Genomic DNA, 21,186 nt, shown 5'->3' with positions numbered 1-21,186 from the left:
CCAACAAAAAGTTAAATACACGATCAAACACACACAATTTTCTCAAAACACACATACAAAACAGACTCTGACATCTATATCAACACACACACACACACACACACACACACACTTTTAGCTGCATCATTTATTCAATTGTCCTGCAGGTCTCTACAATACAGCAAACAGAGAATACTGGAAAAGCTTGTATTTGCTCCATTGACTAAACATGAGAAAAATGGTGCCATCTGGTGGAAAATATAACAATTACAATTTTGAAACCAGGGCACCTGAATGAAATAATAATATCACAGAATTCATGATTTGATATTTGAATGGCACTGGGATCAAATATTGCATCTGGACATTTTTGTCCAGAAGGTCCTGAGTGTAACTATTAGGTGTACACAGTGTATTATAGATGTATTATAGGAGGTTGAAATATCATAACCCCAAAAAAATGTCCCAAAGGTCATCACAACTGTTAAACTAGATTGCGAGTTTAGTGAATAAGATGCAGGATTCTGTGAGGAAATGCCACGTGCAAAAGTAGTGCAACTGTTTAGTGAATTCGAGTCATTTAAGGTGCTGTAAGCTATTTTTTTTTTTATGGAAAATTATGCAAAAACCGTTCCTACTCCCAGAAAGACATTACTGAAATAAGTGTCAAACAGCAAACAAAAATGTGCACTTTAGACCTGTCAATCATTTTGCGTGTTCTCATAGTATTGCAGTTTATTATTGAGGCTTAATGCCATTTCTATGCCATGTTGTTCATAACAGTCGTCAGTTGAGGGCGCTGTTTAACTGCTGTTGTTTTTTTACCACCTTTTATGCAGGATGTTGGTCTCAAAGCTCATTTTGCTATCTTTGGAGTTCGAGGTTTTGGAAAGAGGGGGCGTGGCTTATCCAACAGCTCAGTCTCGAGGAAGTAGAACGTTTGAAATCGCGTACAGCAACTTTAAGGTCAATCACGCACTAAAACGTTTTAGTTTTAAGTGTGTAAATGATCCACATAGCAACCTTTTAGATCATAGGACATTGTTTTAAAGATTTTCACACAGATAAGAATACAAATGAAATGACATTTCAGTTTTTGTGATAATTCTGCATTTATAAAAGGACAGGTTTGTGTGATTAAGCCACGGTCTTCAAATCTATACCCTTTGAGATATAACTGAGATAATAGTTCAAACAGAATGTAAAACCCAATTTTTCATTTAAGTTTACAATTAGTCTAACATGTTTTAAAAAAGCTCAAGCCTTTTCCTTCAGAGGTAAATGTCCATGCAGAGCACAAACAGTTCAAACTAGACAGCGCTGCGGCCAGGTGTCAACTAGACCTTGTTTAAACTTGACCGGAGAGCCAAATCACATTTCCGTCAAGTCTGTTCCTCACACCGAAAGCACTCATCATCTGCCAACAACGTCCAGAGAAACCAACTGACTGCTGGTGCGCACACATACAGCACTGTAAAAACCTAGTGGGCTGCCATGCTGCCTACTGACTACATAGGGAGCATCCTAACTAAAACGAAACCTCATAAGTGACTTGGAACACTTTCGCTGTGCAATCGCCACATGGCGCTACACACAAGAAACGTACAAGAGTTTGACGTTAGCATATCGTTAGCATATCGCCTATCTATTTGCATAAATAGTCATTTTTTATTTACATTTTAAAGTATATTAATCAATAATTAAATGTATAGTTAACATTTCTCTAGCTTTGGCATCTTGGATTGTCTTCGCGCAACTATCGCCCCGCACGTTATGCACGCAGGAAACTTGATTTCAATAGAGTTTGATGTTAGCATGTTGCTAAGCTAACAACATAATGCGTAATGATGCAATCATTTAATACGTGTCAAAACATCTAGCATGCTTAAATATTTGGTAATATATATATTTTTATCTGGAAGACTCGCAGACTTGAGTTAAACTTTAAGATGACATTTATTTGATAGATATAAAACAGAAACGTAATGTCTATCTTTGGCGTAGGCCACGTGTGGTGGTCCGAAGAAGTTGTGCTTGGAACCGTCATATTCTGCCGGAGATAGGAGGCAGGGGCGAGCAGCCTACCCCCGTGCAGGACGGGACTCAACAGGTGGTGGTGGGGTGGAGGAGGTTGCGTGTTAGCACACTGAACCAGCAATGTGACTTATAAAGCAACGGCTGACATGTGATTGGCTGGGAATTACTTCCCAATGTCTTCCCGCTAGAACTACGCTGCGCTTACATTTATATAAATTTCAATAGAACCTCATTTTATCAAAACGTAATGAAACATAGGTATATTTTAATCTACATTTCTCTTGACTCGTTCGCCACCTTCAACACAATGTTTTTCCATGGAGCTTGGAATGCCATTTTCATAAAGGATGCTTTAGAATGTGGGAAAACGAGGTAAGGCTAGGTGTCCCGTACGGTCAATCGCTCTAGCCTTTCAAAGTATACTCTTCTGACCACGAGCCCGTGCGGACACGTTCGCCACACGGACACTACGATTGCTTTTACTCTATAGTAGTCAAAACCACTTTACTTGACTTGACTTCCGGCCAGCGCTGGATTGCCGTTTGAAATGACCGAAATCTCGCGTGAACGAGCCATCACGCTTGTGTCACGCGACATCTACGTGATGGGTCGACCGCTGGCAGGAAGTGGGTGATTTTTAAAGTTAATAAAGTTTGAATTAATGTGGCAGGGCGGAGGGCGGGGCCGGGTCGTGATCCTACACACCCGTTCCCGTATTAGGCTAATTATGCCTCCGCCCTGCCACAATTAGCAATTACGTTTTTTTCACAAACCGGTTTGCTTCAGAACACATCAATGGATTGACTGGAGTCGTGTGGATTACTTTTATGATTCCTAAATATGACTTTCGGACCGTCAAACAGCCGGCAGCCTCATGGCACCCGTTTACATGCATTATATGGACAAACAGAGCTGCAATGTGCTTATAAAAATCTTCACTTTGGTTCGGCTGAAGAAGGAAAGTCGTACACATCTGGGACGGCTTAAAGGTGACTCAATCATGAGAGGATTGATATTTATGGGAGAACTATTCCTTTAAGCTCAATCGATAGCCATGGTGTAATAAGTACCACAAAAAATTTATTAAAACTTACAATGGAAGTCAATGGGGTCCATCTGTAAAAGTTAAAATACTCACTGTTTCAAAAGTATAGCCACACGACGTAATCAATATGTGTGTTAGAATGATTCAAATCACTTACTAATCGCATCTGTGTGAAGTTATCGACAATTTTGCAACTTTGTTGCCATGACAACGTTTGTACAACTATAACTGTACAGCTCAAATAACAGAAGAATTCATGTAAGTGCTTTTATACAATTATCAGCGTCACATTTCTGCCTTTAAACCCTCCAAAAATTGTCCCCATTGACTTCCATTGTAAGTGCCTCAGTGGAACACACATTTAGCTTTTTTTAAAGCTTTTTTTTTTTTACAGTGAATCACACATTAAAATCCCATTGAAGTAGCTGGAGCGAAGACTTCCTTCACACAAACACATTATTCCTTGTGTTTTATTTGGCAGAGCTGATTTTGGGCTGATCTGCTCAGGGTAGCGTCTGCTAACAGTCGTTCATCAACACCTAATGCACAAATAGAGGCAGCAGCTGTGACTTCAGCGCTTTACATCACTTCCTGCAGTCTGCTGTCAATGACACACATGTTGCTCTTTTCAGACGAGTTCACACTCTTTCAGTCTGTAAATGAAGTCCAGAGCTGAAGTGGTTAAGGTGGTTTGAAACGGTGAACGTTAAGGCCTTTATCACAGTCACATCGTCACATCCGGCTCCGAATAGTAGCGTAACCAAACATCCGCCCGTCGATCTGTCTATGGACGAGCGCAGTTTGACGCCAACTTGGATGCACTTGGCAGCAAACATCAGCCATTTAATTGTTTCTTTGGATGAACTCAAGTCACTCAAGAACAGCTGTTCAGCTCAAGTCATTGTACAGTTGTAGACACTGGGACAGTTTCACCTCTGTGTTTTATTTACATTGCATTCGGTCACGACACGCGAGTGGATGCTTCCCCAACCATCGTACTCAAACCACAAGGATATAACTCCACGTTTACAACGATTAAACCGGTTATTTTCTGTAATCGGTAAGTACATGAAAGCAATGTGATCAATATCATCACAAATACTCTGTAGATACATTACTCAGAATATACGTTTTTTTCCCGTGACTTAACGTATGCCATTGTCTTGTTGCGCTTTAATGTGTAAATGTACTCTTGCACTATATTCATGCATTCAACTAATAAAAAAACGTACTTTGTGACGTGTTCCCTGCTCACATTCAGGGCTGGACTGGTAACGACGCACTTTGGGGTTGATCAGGTGCGGACTGGCCATCGGAAGAACCGAGCGGGGCCGCGAAACGGACCAAATGGGTCACGACAAGCTGAACTGAGCCGGTGCGTTATGCAGAACGGACCACAATGGCGCCGATATGCTGAAAAGTACAGCGAACACCCCCACCACCACCAACTACTTTTGGATCAGCACCTTCGCTCAAAAACTTTTGGATCAGAACAGGACCACTAGCAGACCCCCCCCCCAGACCCCCCCAGATCCCCCCCCCAACCCTTCGCTCAACATCTTTTGGATTTCCTGCCAAAAGGTCTAAAGGTGTTTCTTAGGACAAAAGTCAGGTCGGGGCAGGTTGTCACATGTGTATTAAATGTCATAAGTGTATATACGGTTTATCAAATGTCAATGTTTTGATGTAATTTTCTTTTCTATTTTTGCTGTTGTGATGTGTCGGTTAATAAGTGTTCAGGCTGTGGATTAAACACTGGTGTTTTAAAGTGCTGTGTGTTCACCAGTGAGTGAGTTGAGTAGCCTCTGTGGTCTTCAACCTTCAACCGTTTCTCCCGTTAATGAGCTTTTCCTTTGCTCACTCCTGACGCCATTCAGCAGGAAAAAACCCTTTTAATAATTTGTGCTCCTGCGGCTGCTCAGAATGCTCAGCTGAGCACTTTCTCTGACATTCTGCTGATAGAACGACAAACAGAAATGCTTATGATTACAAAAACCTTATTTGACTCCTCCCACGTGCCCAATATTAGCTCAGCTAAAAGACATGTTTTCACTCGCTCTGGCTTTGTAATCAACACTTAAGACATATATTGGCCTGTAAGAATATTTGGAAACCTAAAGATGTCTGAAAGACAAAACATTTGCAGACACGCATTTGGCACGTTATAACAATGTACGCTTCAGAAGAGTTGCGAGAGGAACTCAGGTGCCCAGTCCATGGCTGTCTGGGCCACGGCCAGCGCTGCAGCCCCTAATGTGGCCGATAGACCCCACACGGCCATCTTGATTAGCTGGTTAGTGTTTGCTGGCTGAGAGTTCACGGGAAGGGCGAGTTGGTTTTCATGCCGTTTCTGGAGCTGTTCACGTAGGATGGAGTCGGGACGCTGCCGCAGTGTCGAGCTCTGGAAGTCCTTAAAGGTGCTGATGGCGATGCTGAGAAGAGAATGAGAGAAAGTTAATAAAAGTAATAAAGTTATGCTTTAAAACATAATGAAGTGTAATGTTTGGGGTTCAAGAGGTATATGTGGTTATGGTCCATATTTATCCAGCTTTGTTTATTGGATACATTTTTGTATTATATATTTTTTTCTCTTATTTCATTGAATTTTATGTATGTTAAAGTACATTTATACACTTTTAGCACTTCCAGAAAGTAAAGACTTTTTACACTCTCACTAGTTTATTTAATTTGTCTACTAAAAAGGATATTTATGTCATTTTTTTGTCATTTTCAGCACTTCTCAGATTCTGTATTGTGTTGGAAATTACATTTTATAAAAAAAACTATCCGACCCATTTGTTTTGCTATGGCTAATTTCATAGCTAACATTTTATGTATCCTAAATACATACAATTAAAACATATTTTTACACTTTTTGTATAATTTCAGCAAAAATACAGCATGATTGGAAATAACGGCCAATAAAAATATTTGATATTTCCCTTTAATTTTCTTTGTTTCGTCTTATATTTAATCTCAAGCATGTTCTTCACTGACACTTTGGCCCATTTGTTCAACAGGTACACTAACTTTTGAACAAACTTTATTAGGGGAAAATATTTTTGGCGTGACGGAAATGACGCAACAACTGTAGGACAATCATAATTTTGGAAAATGTATAGAAATCATTTTCACACAATAAATATTGAAATGGTTTCTGCTTATTTCACTCTTTGTTTAGATCATCAAAGTTTTAAACATGTAATAATTATTATATTATTATGGATTTTCATCGTTTAATATTGAAAGTCTGAAGGCTTAAACCTTCAAATTTGGACATAAAAGACATTTGAAAAGTAACAAAAATAAATGACGAAGGCCTGCAAAAAAGTTTCTGAGCAAATGAGAAAAAAAATTCAAATCTGACAGTTTTATATATATATATATATATATAATAATAATAATAATAATAATAATAATAAAAATCAACCCCTAAGACATGAAAGTGGCCACAGTTGAAGAACAACTCTTTGTAAAGACATTAAATAAATTCTGTATAAATAAAGCTTCAATTATTTATTAACATACTAATATTAGTAAGAAAATCTCAGGGTCCTTTTTTTGGTTTTTTTTACCTCAAAATCAAAAGAAACATAAAATTACAGAAGTCAATTTCATTACAATACGTGCCCAATTTTTAGTCAAATTGTATTCCTCAGGATTAATTTAATTGTTGAACAATCACAATGCTCTCAGTCAATCCAAAATGTTATTGAACCTCAAACCTGAATGTTTAACAAAGGAAAAGTGAGTTTTATCATTGTCAGGGGGATATATAAGTGTGCACAATTATTAGGCAACTAAATTACAAAAATTATTTCTCCCAACTCAATTGTTTATTCTCAATTTTTAGAGTAGGTGCAACAAATAAGTAACACAAAATGACAATTAAATAACATTTTTGGCCTTTCAAAAATATTCAGTGACCAATATAGCCCCCCCTTCTGTTCAATAACTGCATGAGCCGTCCATCCATGAGTCTGTCTGTTTCTCGATCTGTTCACGATCAACATTCGCTGAAACAGCAACCACAGCCTCCCGCTGTTCAAAGAGGTGTATTGTCTTCCTTCACGCTTGAAGGGCCCACATGTTCTCAGGTAAGGAAGGGGGCCAAGTCATTATTTGGGCATCTTTGAGGCCCTTGCTGGCTAGCCAAGCAGTGGAGTATCATGGATGCATCATGGCCTTCTTGAATGCTGAGGACTTCTTCCTGGACCACCGCTTGAAGAAAGTACTTTCCAGAAACTGGCAGTAGGTTTGAGAGATGAGTTTCAGTCCATCTCCAACTCAAAAAGGTCCAACTACCTCATCCAGCCCATACCTGTACCCCTCCTCCACCTTGCTGGCACCTGACTCGACGTGGTACCCTGTGTCCATTAGTGAACCAGCCACGGGACCGTCCATCTGGTCCATCAAGAGTCACTCTCATTTCTTCTGTCCATAAACCCTTGAAAAATCTGCTGTGGAGCGGAAAGCGGGGCGGGGCCGGGCTAGAATGTCGCACGTCCAGTCCCCAATCGGCCTGATGGGGCGTGCGAGGGATAAAGGCGGCCGGTGACGACGGTTCGAGAGAGAATTACGGGCATGTCCGTCATGTGTGTGTTTATGTTTGTGCTTTTGTTTTAAGTTTTCATTAAATTATTATTTATATTGACAAGCCGGTTCTCGCCTCCTCCTTGCCCATCGTAACCCCCTTACATCTGCCTTCAGGTATTTCTTTGCCCAATCTTGACGTTTCAACTCTTGACCGTGCCCATGTCTCTGAGCACTTGGCACCTTGTACTTCCGGGCACTCCAGGTAGGTTGCAGTTCTGGAATATGGTGGCACTGGAGGATAATGGGTTCCTGGTAGCTTCACGTTTAATTCTTCTCAAGTATTTTACAGTTAAATTGCGGCTTTTCTTCTCCATGCTTTTATTGCGCCCTGGTTGACTATTCGCAAACAAAACGTTTGACTGTCCGGTGGTCACGCCTCAATAGTTTATCTATTTCAAGAGTGTCGCATCCGTCTGAGAGGCATTTTTTGGCCCATTTTACCTAAGGTAATGAAGCTGCCTAATAATGCTGCACACCTTGATATAAGGTGTTAGTCACTTTCACCAAACCCTCCCTCATTACACAAATACATACCACCTGAAAATGATTGAATCCAATAAGTATTCAAGTTTATATGGTTTTGAGTTGGAAAATGTGCATGGAAATAATGATAAGATCAGAATACTCACTTGCCTAATAATTGGGCACGCAGTGTATAGACGTCAAGAATTACACCCCGATAAATTACTGGAATGGGACAAAAAATGCATGAGTACGAGGGCATGGCCTGTAGTCCTGATCAGAAACACACATACATCCTCCCAATTTCCCCAAGTCCTGCTGAGCCCATGCAGGGGGCTACACATGCAGATTTCCTCTCGCAACAGTTTGAAGAAAAACATCATTAAACAATCATAAAATATTCAAATCCATTTCATTATCGTCTCTATGGAAGAATAGTAAACGTGGAACACAAATGCCTTTTACTCAAGATAATAACACATCCAGAAAATACATTCAACGGCTCTTGAGCGAGAAGTATCATGAGCACTCGCTCCAGGTCTCATTAGGATCTACAGCTGAAAATAGCTGAGAGGTAACAGCAGAGCAATTAACTTTTAAACTTTCTCGTTACCAGCGGAAAACCCGGGAGACACAGAGGTTTACAATGATGAAACCACAGTCTAATGTGGTGATACAGACCCGGCAGAGATCTGTCGCTCAAATCGGGCGTTAACGTCTTGCCACGCACCATCCAGGCTGGATTCCCGCTGTTTATTTAAAGTTATAGTTCAGCCAAAAATGCAAATGTTGTCATTATTGACTTTCGTTTATGCCGTTCAGAACTAGTTCCAATAATTGCTGCAATAATGAACATGCATGATGGACACTTCCAAATACAACAAACAATTCTAGATAAACTTTTAGATGCACCGTAGCTTCATTTGCAAGACTCTCAACCAGAAACCAAAATGAGCACTAACCATGTGCTAAATGTGTCATTATTTGCTATCCTCGCCAGCGATCGGTAACTTTATAAGGATCTGCAACTTACTACGCAAGTTAAACTATAAGAATGATAGTCGAACCCTTGTGAGCTATTCAAATCCAAGGCATTTAAACCTTATATAAAGACACAAGGGCTGGTAACTTTATAAGGAACTGCAATATAATAAATGGTTTTAGTCGAAATGTAAGAATCTGTAAATACTCACCGTTTCGAAAGTATAGCCACATGACGTAAACAATACGGGCCTCATTCGTGAAACATGAGCAGAACGTCGTTTGTAAGGCCGTTCTGACGCACGGACAAAACATACACCTGCTCCCGACCGTGTGTAAATCGCGCGTAAGACATGGCGGGTGGCGGAGGACAAGTCTCAGTTGCATCCGCATCTCAGACCGTCAATCCGCGCATCTGATCACGTGACTCGTTGTGCATGACACCGCGGAGACTCACAGCATGTGGAGGCTCATGCTACTCTCCACGATCCACACACAACTCACCACACGCCCCATTGAGAGAACCACTAATCACCACCACGAGGAGGTTACCCCATGTGACTCTACCCTCCCTAGCAACCGGGACAATTTGGTTGCTTAGGAGACCTGACTGGAGTCACTCAGCATGCTCTGGGATCCAAATTAGCGAACTAGTATAATACTAGCCGGCATCAATACTCGCTGAGCTATCCAGGCCCCCGTCATGAAATCTTTTTGATAGAAGTGAAATTACATAATGAGTGAAATTAACCTTAAAAATGAAATATGAAAACAATAAAAAAGATGACGGTAAAAAGCTTTATCTTTTTAAACCATAGCCTCTACTTATTTAGACACGTTTATTTACTGCTTAAGTAACTCGCTTAGCGGTTTCCCAGAGGTGCTTGATGTTTCTGGTGTATGCAAATGTATGCATTTTAACTTGACTGGTTGGACAGATTTTATATTTGATATGAGCTCAGTAACTTAGGTTTCATATTTTAATTGGCATCTGTAATTACCGCGTTCAGTTGATAGCGTATAGTCAATGCTAATGCTGTTAAACCTATAAATGAACATGTCGCGGACAGGTGCGTAACCAATACAACGGGGAAAAAATAGAACAAGCCGCACTTGAAAATCTGTAATATCATACATCGGTCAAAGACCCAAGAGGTTTCACCGATGACGCTGGCAATGCACTCAACAGAACCAGAGAGGGTTAATGGTCTCCCCTTTTCTCCCCAACTTGTAACGCCCAATTCCCAATATGCTCTAAGTCCTCGTGGTGGCGTAGTGACTCGACTCAATCCGGGTGGCGGACGACGAATCTCAGTTGCCTCCGCGTCTGAGACAGTCAATCCGCGCATCTTATCACGGGACTTGTTGAGCACGTTACCACGGAGACCTAACGTGTGTGGAGGCTTCACGCTATTCTCCGCGGCATCCACTCACCACACACCCCACCGAGAGCGAGAACCACTTTATAGTGACCACGAGGAGGTTACCCCATGTGACTCTACCCTCCCTAGCAACCGGGCCAATTTGGTTGCTTAGGAGACCTGACTGGAGTCACTCAGCACACCCTGGATTCAAACTCACGACTCCAGGTGTGATAGTCAGCGTCTTTAATAGCTCAGCTACCCAGGCCCCATAGCAGTTTTTAACTATTTCATGTTTCAGTGGCATACCCAAAATTAAAGGCTTATAACTCGACAAACAAAATAAATAAATAAATAAGCAAGGAAGGTCAAGTGTTTTGTATCACTAAAGAAAACACTTACAATTTTATAATGATATATATTATGAAACATTCGGAAACTCTCAGCCTAAGAAACCACTGAAAAATCCCAAAACTTTCAGCCAAAAATGTTTTTATTTTTCAGATTTTTCTGATTTGACATTATATATCTCAGGGTGTAAATAAGAGGGCTCAGACAAACTGCTTTTGTTTTGTTCCCAATTATGTCGACTGTATCTGAGAAAGAAGTTGTGTTGATACGACAAAGCGATTAAAAGTTATAACATTTCAAAAATAATTTATCATAGCGTCCAAAAGCCTCTTTAACTCTTTCCCCGCCAGCGTTTTTAAAAAAAAGTTGCCAGCCACCGCCAGGGTTTTTGACGATTTTCAGCTAAATTTTAATGGCCCGCAGAATATTTTCTTCCATGAATATATGAAGATGCTATACATCACAATAAAGATCTGGGCCTCTGCTTTTAGGCAAAAAACGATTTTATTTTGTCTTCATTTGTTCTTTTTTTATTGCAACTTGAACAGAGGTAGGTTTTGTCAAAAAACAACATTTCAGACAAAAAGCTGATAAAAAGGCATGTTTATGTCTGATATTTTGAGCTTCTTAATACTCCACTTCTTCATGTTTGAGACAATCGCAGTCTGTTTCTTTGATCAAAAAGTTGCGTACTCTTTCAAAACATGCAGAGGGGTCTTCCTTACCGTATAACACCTAAAACACGGAAACCCGGAAAATTCCGTGTTTGGCGGGGAAAGAGTTAAACAAATAAAAGATAATAATTGTACATAAGAACTAATTACACATGCAAACACAACAATGACTAAAGGTTTGCATAGCATGCAGACATGATTTTAATCATGAGATTTCACAGAATGAGTTTCATTCTGTGTCATTTGAGTCATCATTGAGTCTGTGTAGTGTATTTGGCGCCATCTCCTGGTGGTCATATGTAACATTGTGCTTCATGTGGATTATCTAATGATCTATACATCTGATTATCTTGTGTGTGGACTTCTGTTATTTTTGTAGCACAATAGGACAATTTTTGAAGCTCTTTTCTCAACAATGAAATTGGAAAATAAAAACACTGAATCTTGCAGCTTTGTGTGAAGAACAGGCCAAAGTCAAAGTCGTTATTCACAGGGAATTGCTAGCGCACAAGATGTACTTTTATGATGGGTTTTATTGTCCACAGATGTGATCACTGTGAATTGTTGTTGTATGGCATCTTGCTTGGATTTGGGATTGGGAAAACAACGTCAGTAAAGGATTACTGAATTTCCATTTTTAGATAAACGATTCCTTTAACTCTTTACACGATTAGTTCTGTGGGGAATTTGCTCGTCTTCTTCAGCATTGGTCTCTTCAAGGTGGCACATATCTGACTGTCTTTGATCATGTCTCTCTCCTTGTCTCTAAAAACAGTTTCTAATTTTACCGTTTCCTCTCTCAGAAGCAGCAGATTGTGTGACCTCTGCCACATCACTCTTCAGTTTTTTCCCCTCGCCCTCTTCCTCTCGCTCAATCTGTTCTTTCTGTTGTAAAGACGATACAGCAGATGATGGATGTGTTTACATTGGAAGAACATTTCCACAATCATCACGACTTCACAGTCTTCATCAGGACCGATTCTGTCCTCGTCTTCCTCCTCTCTGTGGGTCTTATTGACTAATGTGTACTACAAACATATCTGTGCATACGGAGTCGCTTTTCTGAGTCTACTGTTTTTCAATGCAAACATGCGCTAGAAGGATGTTCTTGTCAGCTTCAAATCAAAGTTTGTAATGTTGTGATTGACCTCAGAGCAGAAATTTCAAGGGGGGGGGGGGATATTACCGGAACCAAGAAGGCTGAAAAAGTCGTTGCACTACATTTCAACATTTATTTTAAAGTGTGGCATATTCCAATATTTTATAAAGAATGAACCCATTTGCATCCAAGGAGGTCCGGGCAAAGCCTTGAACATCCACTGACCTTAGAAGGTGGCACGTGCTTATAAACCTGATCACTGTTAGAGCCTTGGGAGCCAGTTAAACGTTTTTAGAGCATTTGCTTAAACCACTCTCTCTCTTGCTGTCATAACATGATGGGTTAACACAGTTCAGTGTCATACTCTAATTCAATGCGTCCTTCCATCTCACACACATGATGGCCCTATTATTACACTTGCTGCTGAGATGGTATGCCCAATTACCCATGAGACTGCACTCTGCCAGCATGTGTGTCCTGCAGGCTTGTGTGAATCAGCTCTGATATCCTGATGACCCGTCAGCTCTGCCTCTTTGTCATGTCTCTGGGAGATGCTCATTCAAGCGCAATGTGACGCATCACAGGCCTTTGTTTACCGGACTCTCTCATTCACACCGTGGCCATTTACACCTGGAATTAACATGATCAGATCGCACTTGACCACTTTAAAAGCCAAGTGTAAATGCACCCAAGTTGCACTGTGATCGGATCACCGAAACCACATTCGGGAGGTGGTCAAGAACGAATTCTGACCATATTTTATGAAGATGTAGCCTAAACACGAATGCGTTTTTGTTCTATACACATCTATGTTAGCTGAAGCGATGGCCCATGGGTAAAAGGAAAGGACGCGACCATCAGTACATTTACATGCACTTTAAAAGTTCTTCGTCATTGTGGAGCGGAGGGGGGCGGGGCCAGGACGGAATATCGCGCATGGATAAAGGCGGCCGGTGACGATGGTTCGAGAGAGAGAGAATTACGGGCATGTCCGTCGTGTGTGTTTATGTTTGTGTGTTTTGGTTTTTGAGTTTAATTAAATATAATTTATATTGACAAGCCGGTTCTCGCCTCCTCCTTGCCCATCTTAACCCCCCTTACAGTCATTTTAAAATGTCATGTAAACGATTTAATCTGATTGAAAATGTGCTAGTATGAATTTTGTGTAGTCGGACTTACAGACCTAAATATAACACACATTCGGAGATGTTAAGGACAGATTCGGAGATGAGGTCGACCGATAGTGGATTTTGCCGATACCGAAAACTACATTTTTACAGATATAAATATTTTTGGCCGATACCAGTTTTAATAAAGACTATAGAACGATAACAATACAGATATTATTCATCTTACATTATTTTGTCATCACTGTTTTACAGGACCGAAGTGTTATCTGCCGTATTTATCTGCCAATTATTGACCGAATTAAAACAATCGGCATATCGGTTATAAACATCAAAAACACCAATATTTTATAATTAATTATAATATAACACACTTTGTAAAAACTCCAGAAATAATAACAGCCACAATATGTAGTAGGGTTGACATAAGAGGTCGACCGATAGTGGATTTTGATCTAAAGTGGTGAGAAAAGTCCGATAACCGATTAATCGGCCGATTTATTTATTTTAATCAATTTATAGAATGATAAAAATTCTTTCCTTACTATGAAGGGCACAGACATCCACTATCGGTCCACCTCTATTATTGTGGGACCCAGTTACATTTATTTGTATAATACATAATTATTATTATTATTACTATTTTTAGTGTCAATTTTTTGTATATTGTTATTTTGTTTTTAGGGATGTAACGGTTTCATGAAATACCAAGGTTTGCATGAATATAAAGTTCGTTTTTTACTTTTCTAAAGTCGAAATCCAATAAATTAACACAGAATCGACTTCCTAGTTTTACATTCAACCGTCACTCCATTTTAAAGAATGTATGAACACAATTCAAGCGAACCGCTCGGAGCGTGTTAAACACGAGTCCCCAGCGATACTATTGTAAACATTCAATATATCATCTAGCCCTTATTCAGGCGGAGCAAGTTATTACAAGACGAACATCAAACTCAACTCTCAAATACATGAACTAACAACAGGACGAAACACATAATGGATGATAGAAGCTCGTCAAATCTCCTCTAGTGTCTATTGTCTGAATAAAACCTCTAACACGTGGCCTGTACACACAATCTAATCAAACAAGCAACAAGCGACACTAACTAACACCACGCAATAAGATCAGCACATTATTCTTGGTAATAATATAACTTAATTGCGTTTGTAAAGCAGCAGACGGACAGAGGGCGGCATGCTAGCCCGAGGGCGTGTTCAGAGGGGTATTAATGCATAATATTTGAGGGTCAAAGCCATTAGGGAGGACGTGCCACTCCTCATTACTGAACTCCACAGGGTCAAACAGCACAAAAGAGAGCAAGGTCAAAGGTCACGGCCTCAAGAGGGTCTGCTCATTTCACTGGCACACACACGTATGTTCCTTTGTCAGTAGGGCTGCAGATGCTACAGGGGGAGAGGTTATGCAAAACAGGGAAGGGTCTTAATAATCCAAAGGGGCGGGGCTTAATAATTGCAGGACTGATTTGCATAAGACAGCGAGACGATATTACTCTGTCTTTTCTATTATTTTTCGCCAGTCTGTGATATTGGTATTTGTTATGTTCGGAGAAAAAAAATGACTGCAAATCATACATCAAGTAAATATATTCTATTTGGTAGAGATAGGCGGGGTAGTGTCTATAGGGAGGCCCAGGCACAAGCTGGGTCAATCGGATGCGCACGCTCCCCTCTAAGGTCCACGGCGCGAGGGGCGGCGGCATCACTGGCGGCCTGTCTTCCCAGGCCCGCGGCAAGCGTGAGGGGTAGGCGGCCCGGCATCTAGCCAGTCGGCGGCAACGTGAACTGTTCAACTCGTCCGGGGGTCCAAAGAACGGGTCCGGCAGCAGAACATCTGTTCAGCTCCGAACCCTTCCAGCTCTGGTCCTGGGCGTGCGAGGATGCCAGTGTGGGCACATGTGGAGATTTTCAAGCCAGCTCCCCGAGAAGAGGTGCGCTCTACGTTTTAAAGACAGCGGTGATGAAGCGTTATCCACATCAGGTGTGCTTCACTCATCGCTGACTAAACGAGGCTGATTAATTATGCATCTCTTCTCGCTCTCCCGGCCAACTCCCGTCATGAGTTTGGCTGAAGGGCGCTAACGCATATTAGCCCTCACAGATGTGCTCGTCCATAGACATTCAGCCAAATCTCAGTTCAAGCACCACCCTTGTTGTTTTATTTAATATATCGGCCTCTGAGTGGACTACAAGCTCATTTTAGATGCCATTAGAAAGCTGAGTTCCTCTTCTTTGCAATATATTTAACATTTTATCATCAATAGTTGAAAGCATATCTTTCTGATGATTTGTTATGCATGCTTTTCCTGCTGGATGGCATATTTCGTTCTGGACATCTAAAATATAACATTGGATTATTCACACAAGCAAGCTCACAGATGAGAAAACAATGGCTCATCTTTTAGAAAGCTGCCTAAGGTAAAAGCAGATATAAAATTTTTGGCTATTTGGGACTTACATCAGCAGTTATCAGAGCATAAAATAGACCTTTGTATTTGAAGGCTTACAGAAATCATAGTTCACTTTGTGATTCTTTTGAAAATCTTTCAAACTGTGGTATTAGTGCAACACAATAAACTATACAGTCACATTCCTGAGAGTGAGATCTTTAATTTGATATATGACTTGACCATTTATGTGCTATGTGAAGAACTTTTATTTGCATATAAATATTTCAACCCATTACCTCTAGGGGGCGCTCATTTGTGACGCGAATGTTTTGATGCCTTATTTTGTTATTTTAAGTAACATAAATACATAAGTGATGTTATCCAAAGAGTTCATAGCTACGAGTTTTTGCTCAAACCCTATTCACAAAACACCTCAGAGCAAGTTTTAGTAAGTACATCTTAAGATAAGTGTAAGGCAGAGTTGACCTATGTTTGACGTCACGTTTTATAAGCATGCTCTTTTAAGTGCCCACAGTGATTGGTGGACAGGGAACCGCAATTTGTCAGCTAAGACAGAAGGGATAAAAATCGTTAGGAATTTAACGATTCCGCTTCCAATTCCGATTCCTCTTAACGATTCCAGCAGTTCTTTAATGCATTTGAGGAATAATTATTTGAAAATGAGAAATGCAATTCTTATTGGATTTACTGTCCTCTGCAGTCTGATGCCAAAAGATGAGATCCTTTAAGATTTCTACAGAGCAAATATAACAAATCAGATATAAAGTTCCTGTAAAAGGTGTGTTTGCTGACTTTATAGAAACATATATCCAATCCAATAATTGATACTAACTAGGTTATATCTGGATGTATCTAAACAAACAAGAAATGTGATGGCGTATTTAATTCATTAATTATTTAGACTGTGTCTAATGTTGTACATCGAGCTTGTAAGACTTCAACAGTTCTTCTTTAATTTCCAGTTGGACATTCATAACTTGCACATCAATGTAAGATTAATACTATACCGGAATAGACCGGAAGCGCTGTATGTTTCAAGCTGCAGATTCAACAGAGCCGGCTCATAATAGTCATTTATTTGTGTGTTTTCTGCTTTTGACCCAGTAGAGGGCAGCGCTGCTGCAGAACTGCACTGCTGTAATCACTGTCAGAGTATTTCAGTACAGTGTTCCAGCCACATCGGAGGAAAATGAACGCAGGGGAACCGTTAACGGAACCTAAAATCACGATGATCATCCTATTCCGGTATTTTGTTCAGTGGTAAAGACGCTGGCTACCACCCCTGGTGTTCACTAGTTTGAATCTCAGGGCGTGCTGAGTGACTCCAGCCGGGTCTCCTAAGCAACAAAATTGGCCCGGTTGCTAGGGAGGGTAGAGTCACATGGGGTAACCTCCAAGTGGTCGCTATAATGTGGTTCGTTCTCGGTGTGGCACGTGGTGCGTGGATGCCACAGTGGATGCCGTGAAGCCTATGTCTCCGTGGCAACGCGCTCAATAAGTCACGTGATAAGATGCACGGATTGACGATCTCAGATCACTACGCCACCATGAGGACTTAGAGTGCATTGGAGAATGGAACAAGAACCGGTGCTCCATTCCCAACTCTATAAGACATGGATGGATGGATGGATGGATGGATGGATGGATGGATGGATGGATGGATGTGCATCCCGTCAGCTGCACCGGGTAGCCCCATGGTTGCCGTGATTCCCCATGAATGCCCCCTTTTTTTCTCTGCAGTGAGTGCACATCCACCAGAAAAAAACACCCTATGATATGAATTGTCGTTCTGGAGAATTATATGCATACATAGTTTGATAGAAGACGGATAACATCTGCGCTACATGGTTTCATTTTGATGTGATCAGGGGGTGCAGAGTTTTTAAAACCTTCCTCTCCGATGTAATTGTTTTTTTTATCCATAGTGGGAGAGGTACCTGCATCTCTAAGTTTGCAATAATAAAAACACCCTTGTGATTCAGGTCAATGTCAACATTATAATATTCACAATAATATAATATTAAAATACATCAACTCAATTGTGATTCAGGCGAAGCCTTTTTAAACAGTCAATGTCATAATGATAATCGAACCAGCTGAGCACAGGCTCAGCACGAGAACCATCACAAGTTTGGTGGTAAAGGGCTATGAATGCCAGACTGATCGTTTCCCTGCCGTAAGAGATAAATCATTAAAGTAACTTCAGCTGCATCTGTAAATGCGATCTGCCATCTGACAGTGCTCGTTGAGAGACACCCAACACAGAGGAGAGAGGCAGACAGCTCAGGCGGAGGGTCTTTCACATCACAACAGGAGCTCAACGTCTCGCTGATATGATCTCATACTCAATTACGCCACCTGCTGGATGCTAGGGGAACAATTACACCCCTCAGGACCATAGACGTCCATGTCTGTGTGTGTCTTACATGTTGCGTGACTGCAGCGCTGCAGACTGGGCCAGTAAAGAGGGCGGGCAGCTGGTGAAGAGACTTTGGGCTCGAATAATCAGCTCTTCGTACGGGAGATCCTGAGGCATCTGAGACAACAGGTGATGAACACTAGCCATCTCGCACTCAACACCTTTTACCTCCTTCTGTCTGTATAACACAATCTAAAAGACACAAAGAGAAAAACAGGTTTGTCAGGTGTGTTAGTCACAGTGACGTTCATTGACTGTCTGATGCATATACAGTATATATATATATATATACACACATCTTTTTGTGTTCCAATCCACTCTTATGTTTCCACAACTTTCAAAAAGAAGGAAAAAATAGAGAGAGGTGGATTTCAACAGTCAGAAGAAAAAAAGATGCCAAATTTCCTTGGAAATTGGATTTATGCTGCTATATTAGGGCAGAAACGTCTCATTACAGTGTGTGAAAAGGGTCCATTGTTGTTGCATCATCGCATATCACATAAGTGTTCCAGAATCTGCGTCCTCGGTCTATCCCAACAGAAGAATGGCAATTCTGTAGAGTATACTGATATATGAGTAGCTGTCCATTTTGCTATTTTAACTTTGAACTGTGGGAGAAAAACAGCATTCACTGTACATTCAGATTCTGGGTCTTTTGAACCATCTGTATACATCTACATACGGTATATAGTTGAACCAATATTTCTAGAAAGGCATCATTGTTATACATTTCATTATGTAGCTGGAGACCAATTGAGGGCATTGAAAGGTTGAACATGATCAGCTGATACTCGTCTCTTGTAAATAGACGCAAGCCAGCCAGAAATAAGCCGAAAGCATGTCGTCTTGTGTTTAGCCGCACTCATGCCACAATTCAGTCTATTTTCTTCAATTGGCAAACCGGACTCAGCCCAGATCTCAGCCGATTCCGGTTGACCAGACTCAAGCCAACGTTCAGCCAAATGAACATCTGTCTTTGCCTTGTTTCTTTTGGTGGACCGGACTCACCCCGAGACATCAGCCAAATGCAAATTCACACAACGGAGTTAAAGGTTCACTGCCAGAACCAAACCAGAAGTGCCGAAAGTAAGCCAGATGTGGCCCAGATCTTCATGCTATCTGGGAAAGGACAAATAAGAGCATTTCCAGAGAGCTAGATCACGTCAAGCGCGACACGAACGCCCCTGAAACCCAGCGCGTCCACTACCTAAGAAGCGTGATGAACTACATTTCCTCCTTTCTTCTCGTGACTTCAAACGGCCCCGGGCCGCCTTTGCTTTCCAGGTTGTCTCTAGCAGGGGAGCGGTTCATGGAGACAGAAGAAAGAGGCACGTTTAAAGGATTCTAGCACAAACACATGCAGCCTTCCATACAAATCTCTGGTGAATTCATTAGAGTTGTTTAATTAACTGATCCTGCTACAACAAAGTGCCCTGGATTCTCGCATTAGACGAGGAAGGAGTGAAAATAACGAAAATGCTTCGCCTCTGAAACAACTTTTTTTATGTTGTTGTTGTTGTGTTGATGAATTAGCCATCAACTAAATAAGTGAGAGGTGAAACGCAGTAAACAATGTCCTCCTTTTGGATTACTAAAGCTTGTGTTTTACAGGTTTTTTGGGCTCAATTTATAGTAGAATGGAAATATAATTCTGCTGCGCACAGAATCAATGCTCAATGTTGTTGTCAATATTTTCAAACTACGCAATTATGGGAAAAGTATAAACAATTATTCTGTCCATTGTGTCTGGAAAATGCTTTAACAAACGCATGCCTTTAGCGTTTTGGTTATTTCGACAACTCAGCCAGTCGACCGAGAACTCAAGTATTCTTGAAAGCACAGTTGGGGTGAGTTTGGCACTATTTTTTAATTTAGGATGGCGTGTCAAGTTAAATGGCTTACCACAGCAGCAAAGTAGATGGGCATGAGTGGATGAGACGCCAAGAAGAAATCGTAGAGCCGCAGAACATGTTTGAAGTCTGACAGGACGTAACCGTACCATGTGATCAGCCAGCTCAGGGCGAAGATAGTGCCAACCTCAGACCTGAAATACAAAGACAATCAATTATCAACATTATCTGCATCACAACACCGGTTGTATTGTACATTTGCTCCTTAACATGAACTAATTGAATACACTAACTAGGAATGCAAAGATGTATCAGCTGCCGATATTTATCGCCGAATTATTGACCAAATTAAAGCTCTTCTGGCCCCGCCTGCCGGCAAGTCTTCCCGGTTCTCTGATACGCCATAGCCTGGTCCTCGGTCACTCCTCCACCCTCTAACGGATGACAGCCGCTCCTCCTCAGGTGGATCGGAGGCAGTCCTCCGTCCCCTGGCGGACGTTACGCCCCGCTGAGTTTTGCCGGATGGTAGGGTTCTCCTCCGCCCCTGGCAGCGGTTCTCCCGCTCCAGGCGGTCGGCAGTGAGCCCCTCCTCCACTCGCGGTTGGTGTTCCTTCCTCCGCAATCAGTCGGCCGGGTTCCTGAGTGTCCCGGCGGATGGCCACGGCTGCTCCTTTGGGGTGGATGGTAGTGGCGAGGACTCTATTACGGCACATCCCTCCTCATTCCCGGGATTCGGCACCAATGTAATGGGGTAAAAGCGCAAGGAGGAGGTG

The 21,186-nt window shown here is 41.4% G+C and overlaps 1 protein-coding gene across 1 annotated transcript in view; it reads right to left on the bottom strand.

Moving 5' to 3' along the window:
• Positions 1-4,615: 4,615 nt before the first annotated feature.
• Positions 4,616-21,186, bottom strand: part of zgc:63863 (uncharacterized protein LOC393372 homolog) — a 29,541-nt gene continuing 12,970 nt past the window's right edge. The window contains exons 6-8 of the mRNA XM_052093212.1: positions 20,466-20,607; positions 18,571-18,755; positions 4,616-5,493 (exon numbers count right to left, since the gene is read on the bottom strand). Coding sequence (XP_051949172.1) covers positions 5,241-5,493; positions 18,571-18,755; positions 20,466-20,607 — 580 coding nt within the window. The 3' untranslated portion in view covers positions 4,616-5,240. The remainder of the gene's footprint in view (positions 5,494-18,570; positions 18,756-20,465; positions 20,608-21,186) is intronic.

The sequence above is a fragment of the Xyrauchen texanus genome, chromosome 26, assembly GCF_025860055.1.
Source record: "Xyrauchen texanus isolate HMW12.3.18 chromosome 26, RBS_HiC_50CHRs, whole genome shotgun sequence".
Taxonomy (NCBI): Eukaryota; Metazoa; Chordata; class Actinopteri; order Cypriniformes; family Catostomidae; genus Xyrauchen; species Xyrauchen texanus.
This window is presented reverse-complemented; position numbering and strand designations above follow the sequence as displayed.